General features: G+C 40.9%; 1 protein-coding gene across 2 annotated transcripts in view; it reads right to left on the bottom strand.

Annotated features, from left to right (window-relative positions):
* Window positions 1–2,088: 2,088 nt before the first annotated feature.
* Window positions 2,089–14,928, bottom strand: part of ANO4 (anoctamin 4) — a 135,050-nt gene continuing 122,210 nt past the window's right edge. For both annotated transcript variants that reach the window (XM_081927933.1, XM_081927934.1), the window contains 7 exons: window positions 13,365–13,507; window positions 12,075–12,227; window positions 10,775–10,922; window positions 7,544–7,663; window positions 6,273–6,378; window positions 3,758–3,958; window positions 2,089–2,718 (listed from right to left, as the gene is read on the bottom strand). In XM_081927933.1, the coding sequence (XP_081784059.1) occupies window positions 3,767–3,958; window positions 6,273–6,378; window positions 7,544–7,663; window positions 10,775–10,922; window positions 12,075–12,227; window positions 13,365–13,507 (862 nt within the window). In that variant the 3' untranslated portion in view covers window positions 2,089–2,718; window positions 3,758–3,766. The remainder of the gene's footprint in view (window positions 2,719–3,757; window positions 3,959–6,272; window positions 6,379–7,543; window positions 7,664–10,774; window positions 10,923–12,074; window positions 12,228–13,364; window positions 13,508–14,928) is intronic.

Below are 14,928 nucleotides of genomic sequence, written 5' to 3'. Positions count from 1 at the left end.
AGTTTGGTAACCAAGGTTCAAGCAAACTTGCTTGTTTTTTGTGTGAACGTGAGCATGTGGCAAAGCAACAATTCAGTAAAAACTGTGAATCAAAATTAGTCTCACAGTCTTAACCACCATGTTTCCCATGTAATGTCTTGTTTGGCCCTGACAAATAGCAGTTGGACCCCTGCCCCTAAAAAACCACGATTTGAACTGGTTGCAAAAATCACACTTAGGCTCTGTGAAACCTCTAAGGAAAAAGAAAGAGATCAGCTATTAGGAAGGGCTTCATATCTTATTTTTACTATATAATGCTTGGACACTTGACTGCAAAACTAAACACACTTGCTTATTAGGAAGCCCCATTGAACCTAATGGAACGTATTCCTAGGTAAACAAGCTTAGGAGTGCACTAATACTATTAAGAAGGCACTTATCTCAGGGAACTAAGATAAGAAATAGAGAGCTAGGGATGTAGTTCACTGTTTTATATTTGTCTATTGATTGCTGCTGGGCAGGGTCATTAGCATACAGTAGGCATTGTGCGCCTGTCCCTGCCATCTGACGTCCAGCTTCATTTCTCTGTTTTACTGGAATCGGCAAAGGCAATGACTTTTTCAGCTGGTGCCTTGGTGCAGTTGTGGACGAACAAAATAGATACTGATAACATTGATACCTTGCAGTTGAGCAGTTTCCAGGACTGGGAACCAGGGAGTGTACCAATTTTGGAGACAATCACAGACTCTTTAAAGAAACAGGTACATAGCTTGGGGTGCTCCTAAAGCCATCTCTGTGACTGGAGGCTTGGGTAACCTCTGTGTTGAACATCGGCAAGAATGATTTCAGTAGGAAGTGGAACCGAGCACTGTAATAAGAGGAAACGAAACAAACTAGTGGACTCAAAGCCCAGTTTCTGTACCTTTCTGGATCAGCTTCAAAGCAAATTCCAGAATGGATTATATCAAGGAAGGTATCCTTCCTTGGCAGCTTTGCTTTTTCTTACAGCCTAGTATAGCCCTGCCAGTACTTCCAAACATGCAGCAGGTAAATTTATGAGACCAGTTGACATCATACAACTATTTTGGCTGCTTTAATCAAATTAAAACTTGATTAGTGGATTCATCTCCAGAGGGGCATCCAATTATAATCTGGGTGGATTGCATTGCCTAAGCTATGCATTGTACACATGACTTTCAACATCACCTTTGTTGGCGTAATCTATTTTGACATCTTTTCTGATGCTTCTAGGCTCCCTGCTTTGCTTTCAAAGCTGAAGCAATTCAGGCAGTACCAGAGCAGAGCGTATCCCAGGCCTTTGTAGCTAGCAGAAGTCAGCCACTCCATCTCCACAGCTCTCCCTCACTAGTCAGACAGCTCTTGAACAATCCCGACAGTCTGGGCAGCAGTGGGTTCTTAGGAGCAGAGGCCAAGTATTGCTCAATAATGACTCTACACTGTTACTAACAAGCCTCCCACTCCTCCACTTCACGGTGTCCACAGCTTGTTTCCTTGAAATATAGTCCCCCATATAAATGACTGTTGGAACCACTATGATCAGGCATAGGCAAACTCGGCCCTCCAGATGTTTTGGGACTACAACTCCCATCATCCCTGACCACAGGTCCTGTTAGCTAGGGATGATGGGAGTATTAGTCCCAAAACATCTGGAGGGCCGAGTTTGCCTATGCCTGACTTAGATCCTCAGAGGAAACCCTATTGGTGGCACTATATCTTACAGATTGCTATAGGGTCATGTGACCTGGAAGGTTGCATTTTACATGGTTCCCCCTGTAGTCTGGAACACACTTCCTTCTGTGATTTTCTCTGCAAGAGAAAAACCAGGAAGATTTTGACTGGGAGAGTATTCCAGAACCATGCATGGCAGCACTGCAAGGCTCCTGTAACTTGTGCTCACTCACCAAATATCTTGAAATTGCACCAAGAGGAAGGTCTTCGACGATCTTAATTCTCAAGCAGGCCTATATGGGAGCAAACAGTCTCAAAGGTGACGTGATCCATCACATGATCAAATGTAAAAAGACATATGTCATATTAAATATCCAATAACTTAGATTTTTAAAATAATTTTTGAAGACACAAAAAGCAAGAATTTTATCCATAATTTATTTTTAAAGCTTATCACATTATTGAAGCATTAAACATGGCTTTATGTTGATGGTATATTTTAAGTGTGAAAATTTGACATTCTTAACCATAGGGCTTTTTTTGTTTTTTGTTTTTGCTATTTACAATAAACAATCTCTATATACTTTATATATATTATACATATGTATGATATATAATATCTTCCCTCAAAAAAAGAAAAAAAAGCTACCAGATATGTAATCAGTGTGTCTGATATACATGGTACTTTAATAGGAGATGTTATAATAGCCATTGCTAAAGTACCCAGATTTTTTATGTCTATTTACTATTGGAAGTGTTGAAAAAGTGACAAGGAACAATGCAAAAGAGTAGCAAACAGGCTGAAAAATAGTCCACGGTATAGAAGTTTCTTGATTTTAAAAACTGGAGTTGCATGCTTGTTTAGAATGGCATACGAGTAGCAATCATATGCAGACTGCAAGATGATTTCACAGTAAAACTCCTTGACATGTTTTGTCCTGTTTGCTATGTCAGATTGTGGCATGCATTGAGGTTGCATCTTTTGTTCATTCTCTTGAAGGTAGTGTTCTCGTGGAACTGTAGTAAGCAAATGGAATATAGGTATCCTACCTGCAAGTGTAAGCAGCAACAGCAGCAGCAACAACAACAAAAAATAGTATCCGGTCAGGAAAAGAGGAGACACAATTCATGTATGCAACCAAATAGCAAGGATATTGCATTATGTACAAACAAGTTGTGAGATTAAGCAAATGTGAATCTCTAACTGGATTCAAGGCCACAATTTTTGTCTTTGGGGGACTGTAATTGGATTGCATGTATTTTAATCTGATGAAGGACAAAAGGGGAAACTTGTTGCTTAGAAAGAGGACTCGTTATCAAACAATATGTCTCACTGTGAACAGTGGCAGCAACACATTATGCTGATCCTTCAGACTGAGATTTATGTAAGCTCAAAAACACACAGTAATACAGTAAAAGGTAATTTTTGCTGGGCCAATAGAACAAATTATTTTATTTCTTCAATTTATATACCACCCTTCTTCATCTGTAGGTCGCAGGGTGGTTCAGAACACAAAAGTACATAATAATAAAAAGAACAAACAAAAATAAATTGCATTTTATTAAGCCAATGCCAAGATGTTTTCAGAAAACCTACAATCTATTCCTGTGTTTTATTGAACAAAACCTACATACCACTCTGAGAGTTTTTAATCACCAGGAAACCATACAAAAGGAGTAAACTGATGCTAGAAGTACCACAGGATGGACCTTGCATAACATAATGCAACACAATTTGTATTGTTGGTTACCTGACTTATAATGGTAGGCTTTAACTCTCTTATTTCTCACCTTGCCTCCTATAGTTAAACTATTAGGCTTGGTGCGGTTCTGTTGAGCATTACTAGAATGGTAAAAAAATATGCAACACAATTTTTAAACCCAGTGGCTGACTGGTAACACACTGCGAGCCAGAGGTTATCCACCCCAAGTAATAGGATAGGCTAGCTATATTTTCAGACTTGTTATGTTCAAGCCCACAAAACAGTTACCTAAACTCTTGATTGTATTAAAGATTAGAGAGTTTCTCAAATTATCAGGGCAATTTGTTTCACACTGTTGAACTGACGTATCATTTAGAAATGCTCACCCAGCTTAGTTACGGCCACTCGTTGTGATAAGATTTCCCATTTTTCTTCCTTTCCTTCCGTTCCTTCTGTAGACGCTCCAGTTCTGCTTCATACATCATTTCCTGGATCAGATACTTTTCCCTTCTCATACGATCCCTCAGATCTTTAGGAAGATCTGGGATTAAATAGGAAATCAAGTGTTTTATACAAAACACCAGGTGCTGTAGAAAACAAACAAACGTGTAAATTAAGCATAAAAGTTCAACAAGATATGGAATACTTTTAAATAAATACGCCTAGCTAAGAAAAAATCTGTACAAATGCAGTCTTTGCAATTGCACCTCTATTTATGCATTCACGTTTTGGTCCATCTCTTAGGAGCACAGGAAACTGCCAAGTCTGACCACCAGCCCATCTGAGCTCAGTATTGTCAACATTACCTGGAAACAATTGGGACTGGCCCGTTTGCTAGGAAAGCATAGGCTTTTTCGCTGAGATATATAACACATCCCAATACTTTTTTTTTCATATTTCCATTTTTACTTCCAACAATTCTGTTGAGCATAAGAATGATTAATACCGATAAAAAGCACAATCTGTACTGTTTCTTTTTCATACAGTACAGTAAGCCTGCAACTTGTAATCACAACCTTCCATGGGCTGGGGGAAATAAATGAATGGGGAGCCACAGTTCTTTGCTCTCAGTTTATTTATATTTTTCCCCACCAGTGCACCAGCAGGTATTCCTCACTTACCAGGCTTTGGTAAGGGAGTGTGAGGGCTCTGACAATGTCCCACAGCCCTTGTGCCACCTTCCCAAAGCAGGGTAAGGTAAAGTGAAGTGCTGGGCTTTGGGAAGGAGGCATGAGGGATCTGGGACGCTGCCAGAGCCCTCTCACTGCCTTCCCAAAGCTGAGTAATGGAGGCACCTGACTTTGGAAAGCAGGTGGAAGAGCTCTGGGACACTGCCGAAGGAATTACTGGCTCCCAAACTGGGGGCTCTTCATTGGGGCCACTCTGAGGAGTGAGCAGAAAGTTTAACCATGAGCTCAGGTTCAGATGTCGTGGTAAGCCAGACCCTTGGCAACGGAGGAAAAACAAGATGGGGGATGAGCAAACAGGCAGTAAGGACCCTGGTTGCCTCTACAGTGGCAGAGTTGCTGACCATATTAAAATCCAGGGCTACACCTTGGTAACCAACCAGGGCTTTTTTTAACAGGAACTCAGTTCCGGCACCTCTCAGGTGGGCACCATTGCCATTATAAGAGAACAAGGGAGGCGTTCATGGTGAGTTCCAGCACCCTTTTTTCTAGAAAAATTAACCTGGTGACCACTGTGCCTGAGCCATAGGAGAACTGCCTCTTAATGGAGGCAAGCTGGAAGATTTCAGTAAACTGCCTAAATAATTTAATAATAAAAACTCTGGGGCTAATGGTGTCTCATATCCACTTTGAGGGGTTTTTCCTGCAATCAAGCAGTATAATTTTATGACATAAGTAGAATAAACAAAAAATATCCCACAATTTTTACTATTTAAGGTTGTTTTCATAGTATCTCTTCAAAAAGACATTCTCACCATATGCAACCATAATTCCCAATTCCCCTCCCACCACCAGCATTTCAAGCATCTATTTGGATAATCTTTGCTATTACATACTGTCCGTTGCATAGCAGTTTTCTTTTATATTTATCTTCAAAGCAAACTTGTATGTCTCCCCACAGATAGTCTTATGTCTCACCCCCACTTAATCATGAATTCTTTTACTTATTCTGATTAAGTATCGTATTTAAGAAGCAATTTCCAAATCTTTGACAGTTAATGGTCCTTATGATTTATCAGTAGTTTTTCAAATTATGTTAATTCTCTTTAAACTAGGATTGCCTCTTAATATTTATTTATAACTGAATTTATCTGAAAATATTCACAGCATGGTGGACTTTGCCGGTTTAAATAGTCTTTAATTTTTAATTATACAGTCATGCCCTCACATTTTGGGTTGCTGGAGTTTTCATTTCATTCACAATAAAAATAATTATGTTGCAACAGCTTATTTGACAAAACTAGTCATAAACAGCATACTAACAATATGGGGAAATAGAAGTACAATATTTGATTAAATGCAAAATTGCATTAATTACTAATTATTCTTTTACCAAGAATTATACAATCCACTGACTACAAACATTTTAACAAGTTTCTGCCTAAGCACATAATACTAATTCTAAACCGAATATCCAGAATGTTAAGAAAAAGAGGATAATCATTATTTGGTTTTCCTTCCCTTTTCTGACAGTACGAAAAGGGTGTTTTTAAAAATGAAGCATTTAGGTTACCTCACAAATTCAAAAACTGGGACTTGACCCTGAAACTGACCAGCATGCTACGTGCAATAAATCCTATGTTGTGCTGAGATCTGTTGCACAGAATCAACTAGGAGATCATTATTTTTTCCTCATCAATAGTATGATAATTGATTTCAAAACCTAACATAAAGTTTGGAAGTCTGCAAAATTTGTTTTAGTCCTAAAACTTACCTCGAATACAATAATAAAAGCCAACCGTGCAGCTAAGACATGCCAAAACTGTAGCGTATAGCCGTAGGGCACTGGAGCATGAGGGGGATCACGATAGTCTCTGTACCTAAGAACAAAACAAAAGTGGAAGTTAGCCTTGTCCATCTCAGTGCAATGAATGCCAGGCCATAAATGCAAGAGCATTCTGCCCTAGGTCTGTTGGCATCGGCATCTGAACAGGCAACGTGAAAACAAAATGGTGGACTAGGTGGGCCTTTGGCTTCATCCAGCCAGGCTCTTCTTATTTTCTTACATAAGAAATAAGACTTCAATAGACAGGCAAAGAAGTGCCAACCCTGCACATCTGAAGGAGTTCAACCTATGCATGAGGCTCCTCTAGGGGTACAGTTGTCTTTTTCACTCCACTTCTGCCCTCCTGAGCACACAGTGCTCTGGTTCTATACCCACCAATTGAGGGAGAGAAAAGAAGCAGATAGACAGTGAGGATCTGGAAGCAGAACTGCTTCTGGACCCAGGATCCTGTTCTGAGGACTGCTGTCTGTCACCATAGATTTGTCAGGTTGCAGTGTCTGTTGAAAACATGTCCTCCTCCTACATATCTGAGTAAGGAAACTTAGCAACAGTGCAAAATAAACTATGTTTAATCTACATGAACACAAACAACCCCGTTTTCCAATATCTTTGTCTAGACAACTATTGAAGTGCAAAAAAGCAGCAACAAATAGCAATAGGATAAAAGATCTCATAGAATCTTTCAACTTTGCATATAATAACTGAGCAGGATAAATGGCCATGCTCTTTCAATTCCTTCCTCCCTTCCTCCCCCACCACCCAGATTCTGTTTCCTCACCTCCTCCATTGTTTTCTGGGTTTAATGTCAGAAGAGACAGTAACTGTTAGTGCTGTGCTGTATTTTCGCAGGCTGAGAAATTATAGGGGTTACAATCCCTGCCTTCAAAATTTAAAGCCAGAAAGTGGAGAATACAGTGGTGGGAAAGGTCTATAGCCATCTCAGGAATTCATGGAAGAAGAATTTAACTGCAGACTTCCTGATTCATAGCTCAAGCTCCTGGGCAGCTGTGAAAGGTGCAGTAGAGTGGTAGCACTTGCCTGACCCCCCCCCCCATCGGTGGGTTCATGCTGCTTACCTGGAGGGAAAGTGGAGTGGAGGGCGGGAGCTCCTACGATTCACTAGCTATACTGATACTAATAATACCAACAGAATAGAGATTAATATCCACATGGCAGTAGTTCTGCATATATTTCTTTACCTGCAATATTTTAACGGTGTGCCGGAGAACTCACTTCCATTTGATGATGGTTCTGAACGATGTTCAAAATCGTACACTAGAAAAACTGATAAACTTGCATTAACGTAGCCAACCATACACCTGGGAAACAAGAATTTTTCCATTTAGTACATTCAGTCTTTTAACTTTAGGCTTGTTTCAAAACATGGCATGTTGATGGGGCAAGGAACACTTCCATCTGTGAGCCAAACATATTAGAAACAAGAGTTAATAAAATCAACATTCCAGCCAAGTGTGACTGATGATCACTTATGGATCAGTATTACTAACACTTACAACAGTTCTGCAAGCAAAGCGCAACTGCCAACTTTGGGGAATAAAAACTCTACTGAAGTTCTGAAATATTTATATTTTATATTTCTTTCAGCCAAAGAATGCCACAGTAAATTATACTTTGTCCTATCTTGGTCCTGAGTCAGCTCCGAGAAGACCTGCATATTCCCACTTTAAAGGCAAGCTGGCATGAACAGAACAGGCTGAAAACCCTTACACAGTACATTTCTAAATTTCTCTCTCTCTATTTTGTTGTGCTGGCAAAAGAAAGGAGACAGGAAAAAGCAAACCTTCAAATGCCCTGCAGTGATACACAACTTTAGGAAGCCTGACAACTCAGAAATCAGACCCAACTCATTATGGAAACAGAGTATTTATTTCTTCAACATGTACCAAAGTGCCAAATCCTTGACAAGCTAATGAGTGAGTAGCGCCGTCAATCACAAGTTGTAACTTTAACTGTTCATTTTCTGCCACTATGACAAAACTACAATGACGGCCAAAATATAGCAAAAATATAACATCAACAAATTCATTCCTGTACACGAAAAAATGAAAATGTAATACATCTGAATGCTTAATGGAAGTTACCCTTTGTGAAACGGCTTAGCTCACTAGGTTAAGGTGTTAAGGCATCCAGGAGGAACACAGTTCCCAGCACATAACGCCAATGAAACGAAGGGTAAACTTTTGAAATAGAAAAATAGCAACAGCATCAGTACTATGTCTTTCTGTCTTATTATACACCACACTATGGAAGCTTCAGTCACCTCAGTTTGCATTAAAATTATGGGATGGCTAAAACTTGCAGTAGTAGACCCTAAACATATGTTCTGGAAAAACTACAGGAAATGGCAGGAGACTCTCTTTCCATTCCTCAAAGAGAGCTTCTGGGAGTAATCTCTTATTGTTATATTTATTGTTTCCCACAAAATATCAAACAACAAATCCTTTGGTAATTGGCTGATTTTGTCTCCTATTACTCTTTGGCTTGCTTCCATTATTGTCTTCCAAAATTGATGGATAATTTAGCAGGACCACCAGTTATGTAGAAAATCTGCATTGAGAGCATTACACACTGCCAAGATTTTTGTACTTTGCAGAACTTATAATAGCATTGGTACAAAACTTTGTATTGCTGTAGTTTTTCCCTATTTATTGCCGCATTAGGCAAAAGAACCTTTTTTTATCTTGTTCCTTATGTTCTTTGAAGCCAAACAGGAGTACAAAAGGCTGGATGAACTTTCAAGAGATGCTCGTGGAAGGCACTAAGTCATGGAGATCTGAGCACAAACCATACTGAAATCCCTTATGTTTTTGAGGCATCGCTGTACTGACATTTTTCACCAATGCAATTGCCGCTCAAGAGGCACACTATATGGAACACACTGCTGAATCTCATTTGCTTATAATGCATTTTGTGCTACATGCCACCACAAAGGGCAATAAATACGTGGGAGGATCTTTATCACAAAATTCTATGGCAACCATCACTGCAGTTAGTTGTAACTGCGGTGCTTGAAAGTTCATTCTTAAAAACAACAACTCAGGTACATGCTTGTGTTAATCCACGTTAACAGAGAGACCACCCTCTGAATTACTTTGCACAAGGGTAAATAAGAAACTGCAAACACACACCCCTCAGATAAGGATGTGGATGTGGGTAGACCACAATTGCATTTCCCCTCCCCATGAATAGTACAAGTTGCGTGGGAAAGGCTATTTGTGGTTCGAGGGCCCGACCCCCGCGGAGTGAAATGAAGACACAAGGACACATGATATAAGGTTAATGGGCTAGAAAAGGCCACAACTTTATTGATTACAGCAATGAAAAGGTATTGGCTTAGGCATTGGATCGAAACAAGTGGGTTTATTCACCAGGGGTTCATCACCTGTTGATGCTAATTCAACTATAGGCTCACCCCTGCTGTCACCGCGGGTCGTGCCATGGCCTCCCGCCAAGCAGGCATCGGACAGAATACACGACCGCCAGATTCCTTTAACGGAATACCCCTAAAAATTGAAGGCATAGGCGATGGCCACACCTAGCACTTCGACACACCACAACACATTATTCCAATGCCTAACCTACCCACCAATACCACAAAAGTTGTGACGATTGCTACGAGGTAGGCGAAAAAACCAAAAAGCCTATTGCCAAATGGAAAAACTCCTACCAGGCCCCCCGGGCAACCAGGGCAACCAACCTAAGGTCCATAGCAAGGCCAATGACCTAAGCCCTAACTAAAAGGGAGTGGAGGGTGGGTGACTCGTGACGGGACGATGATGAGGAATGAGGCCAGGGAAGGCTGGCACTGCAGCAAAAGGCTGCTGAACATGCCCCCACCACGGCACCTGGTTGGGTGGCCACCGGGGGGGGGGGCGTGAGTGCCAGCCAGGTGAGCTGGAGGCAGGGGGCAACGCCCCCTGCTGGGCGGTGCTCGGGCTCCCGCCCACAACCACTCCCCTCTCTTTCAGGGAGGAGAGTCTTTAAGTTAAGCATAGGTGCCTACTAAAAAGCAGCAGTAAAAAAAAAGCCATCCAGTTGCTGGAGCATAAAACTTCCTTTCCATAGGTCCACTCCCATCCAGCTGATGGGATAGAGAGAGAAGATGATGAAGAAGGATGCCAAGCAAGTTCTGTAGGATCAAAGTCTCTCCCACTTATAACAAAAGCAGCACACAATGGGTTTGACTGGAATAGAGCAAAAGAGTGATGCAATAGGTAGAAAGGTGGTCACAAAAATCATTTTTAAAAAATAGCCTGAGAAGTCATGGAATCAAGAAGTTATTATTACATGTTGGGGGCATGTACTGTGTGCCTCCTGAGCAAGCAAGAAGCAACAGCATCACACAAAAAATGCTTGTGTAGATTGGGCCTGGGATGAACTTACTTCATGTTTCTATAATTAAAACTTACTTTTGTCCAGCCTCCCCTTGACCTGCGCATGGTCCATATTTGTAAGCATAAACAAGCCGAGGGATGAAATCTGAAGTTACAGCAATAACAAATGCATTTGTGATAACTGAAAGAATTCCTATGCCTTCCAAAATTCCATACCAGATTCCTGTGTAATAAAGAAAATGCTGTGTTAGTTCCAGGAACAACAGAAGAAATATCATTTCAAATTCAAATACAGTTGCAACTTATTAGTACAAATGCCATATAATGTTGGTTTTAAATTTGCAAGGCACCTGTCTTTTAGTGCGGCGGCGGCAGCTATGCTTTGAAACTCTCTGCCTATTGACATTAAGCTGGCGATCTTGCTATATTGTTTTAAATACCCACTGAAAGCTTTTTTTAAAAAAATTAAAAAATTTAACGAGGTTTATAGGACACTTAATCATAAAACTCTCCAAAGAAATAACATAAATAAAAATATTTACTACTTAATAGGCACATAGGAAGCTGATTTATACCAAATCAGATCACTGATCCATCTAACTCAGTATTATCAACACCAGGGGTCACCAGCCTTTTTGGACTATAGGGAACATTTTGAATTTCGAGAGAGTGTAATGGGCAGCCCATACCATAGCAAAATGGTGTGGGGCAAAACACAAAACGGCCATTCTGCATAGGGCTTTGTAACACCAGTATCATGAACCTAGCATGGTAGCTACCGTATTTTTCTGTGCCTAAGATGAGGTTCTTTTATTTTAAAATTATGCTTAAAATTGGTGGGCATCTTATACATGGATAGTGGAGAGGTGGGACAGGCGATTGGTGGCTGCCGCGAGCAGGAGATTGTCAGCTATGTTTTTGTTGGTGATTGGTGGGTTTGGCAAGGTCCACTGGCTATTTGCTGCTGTAGTATTAGGGTGGGTGATTGCCGCTTGCTAACAATTGGTTGGTTCATCACTGTGCATGTGATTGGCTGTTTTGGTCCTGTGGGTGAGCTATTTTTGGCAATTCCGCCCCCCCCCCAAGTTAAACAAGTCTGGGCAATCCCCCCCTCCGAAGAAAGCTCAGCAACTGTGGGCAATCTCCCGCCCCCCCAAAAAAAGCTCTTTAAGCAGTGGTGTAACATGATGGTGATAGTCTACCCTAAAGAGCATTCAAGTCTCAACATTTTGCACTAGATGCAGATTCTGGGGCAACCTTAGGGGAAGCCCCACAGAGGGAGCATTAGAGCAGTCCAACCTAGAGAACAACTGAATGTATGAGCAAATTGTGGCATTGAGCAGACACTTGAAATTCATAATGGTAAACAGCTTACCTATATCTTTGGCTCTAGAAGCTAATGGCCGCCTCCACTGTGTAACAAATTTGTATGCATCAAGCCGGATTTCAATAATATTGTTAAGTAAGGCCAGAAGTGGAGCAAGTGGAAAAGCTGCCACAAAGATGGTTGTGAATCCAAACTGAAGAACTGTGAAAGGGTGAGAATGAGGGACACACTCAGCCATATGCTGGAAAACAACCCAAAATTAGAGTGCTGACTTTGGATATATCTGCACCATTGATCCATCTTAATTTGTCCCTTGTTATCAAAATTTTCGGCATATTTGTTCTTGAGCTTTAATGAGCATGAGAGGCAAATGGAAGACCTGGGTTCCCACTATGCTTTCTGTATGGTAAATTTACTTGTTTTTTAACCCATGACTTCATTGAGTAAGGAGAAGCACAGGTGATGGCTAACCAGAAGCCCTCCAAATGTTGTTAGATTCTAACTCCTAAACAGCCCCAGCCAGCATGACCAATGGTCAACGACAATGGGACCTGTAGTCCAACGAAGTCTGGAAGGCCACAGGTTAGTGACTCTGGTGTTGTGCCTACTGTTTCAAGTAGTTGATTTAAGTGTTTAAATACCCCTGCCAGCTGCACTCCAACTTACGACTCAAAATTTCAAGCTAGATCCAAAACACATTGCAAGGCCTTGAGTGTGGGAGATAATTAAAACAAGAATTGTTTTACTCCACTGCAGCACCTTGGGCCGTATTGTTGACTCCATATGGAAGTGAACAATCCATTCCCAGAATTGGATGATTGTCCTAAAGTAATAGACTGCAACTCAATGCTCTCCATATATTTTGGACAACCAACTCCCACCAGTCCCAGTCAGCATGGACAATGGTCAGGTACGATGGGAGCTGTAGTCCACAACATATAGAGGGCACCTGGTTGGGGAAGGCTGTCCTAAGCTATATTTGTTCTAGTCTAAGGCAATAATAATTTTATAGACCAAATGCAGTAATGCTCCGGATTGTTATACTAAAATAATACATTCTTGTTGTTTGGAAGTAGTGGAATGAAGCATGATATACAGTGGTACCTCGGTTTAAGAACAGTCCTGTTTATGAACTATTCTGTATAAGAACTCTGCAAAACTGGAAGTAATGTCCCAGTTTGCGAACTTTACCTCGGTCTAAGAACGGAATCTGAATAGTGGAAGGGCACCGGCGGCAGAAGGCCTCATTAGGGAAACGGAACAGATTAAGTTCATAAACCGAGGTACCACTGTATAAATGACCGTGATGAAGCAATTTACACATAGAGTTCTTCATACTCATTTCTAGATATTCATCGAAGAGTCCATATGCATTCATAGGCTGAAGGTTGTAGTCTTTCTCCCACTGTGGGAAGCTTGCTTTTCGCAGTGAACCGTGCTCCTGTCGCAATCTTCTTCTGGTCCACCAGTTCTGAATTAACCTGCATATGTAGGAGGGAAATGCCATTTTTTCTAACCAACTGATTTCAACATTGTCATCTGCCTCTCCTCCACCATGCCATACTTGTGTTTGCAGAACAGGACAGTTAGTGGGTCCACTCTACTCCTGTTAGTCCATATACCAGATATCCTGCTGTTTGGGGTATCTGCACACTATGTAGATCAATAAGGTTATATAAGGAGAGGATGAAAAATGCTGGAAGGTCTGCAGGCATTCAGGTGCCATGAGTAACTCATAAATATCAGGCACAAAGTCTGATGTGACAATGTGACAACCTTCAGGTTCCACAATAGCCATTAAAAAAAATAAGTGGGGTTCCAGTCAGACCAGTCCAAATGCAATTTTGACCTTTGTCTCTGGTTTTAACCTTTAAAGCCCTATACGGCCTAGGACCCTCGTACCTACGGGACCGCCTCTCCTGGTATGTCCCACGGAGGAACTTACAATCTTCAAACAAAAATATCTTGGAGATCCTAGGCCACAGAGAGGTTAGGCTGGCCTCAACCAGAGCCAGGGCTTTTTCGGCTGTGGCTCTGATCTGGTGGAACGCTCTGTTACAAGAGACTAGGGCCCTGCAGGACTTGACATCTTTCTGCAGGGCCTGCAAGACAGAGCTGTTCCACCAAGCCTTTGGCCAGGGCACAGCCTGACTCCCTCCTTTGGCAATCTTCACAAAACTCTAGCCCAATGGTTGCCATCAATTTGATTTGAATTAATCTTATAATTAAATGATTTTAGAATGTTGTATTATTTTATTGTTGTTAGCCGCCCTGAGCCCGGCTTCGGCTGGGGAGGGCGGGATATAAATAAAATTATTATTATTATTATTATTATTATTATTATTATTATTATTAGAGATTGAACAGCAAAGTTAGTTAAAACTCTTAGGAAATTTTACAAATTAACACACTAAGCAATTCATGACATAGACATGTTTTTGTGATGCACAGCTGATTGTTTAGATTAATAGCCTTTGTTGAACACAAACCAATGTTGTTACCTCCAGATAATATAAAAGGAAGAAAGAGAATACATACACGTTTTAGTCTGATTGATTGGTTTGTGTAACTCCCATTACAAAGGACAGAGCTAATTGTCTGAACTAATCAGAAGAGGAAGCGTGTTCAGATGTGTGGAGTTCCTTTAAAAAGGATGTATTTGTGCGGACTGAATGTTCAGTATGCTAGGAAGCAGAGATAAGTAGGGAAGCTAATAACTACAGTACATGTTGTCTGCTAACAAGTGAACCAAGTGCTGATGCAATAGGTACAACTCAGGACATTATACAGGAAGCCATAAAAGATTTATAAGTTGCTCTGTGCAACATACACAGCTGCCCTTACTTGGAAATAAATCCCACTGAAATTAGTGAGACATCCTTCTTAAGTATACAGGGCTAAG

This window comes from Podarcis melisellensis, assembly GCF_964234715.1.
Source record: "Podarcis melisellensis genome assembly, chromosome: 10".
NCBI classification, from domain to species: domain Eukaryota; kingdom Metazoa; phylum Chordata; class Lepidosauria; order Squamata; family Lacertidae; genus Podarcis; species Podarcis melisellensis.
This window is presented reverse-complemented; position numbering and strand designations above follow the sequence as displayed.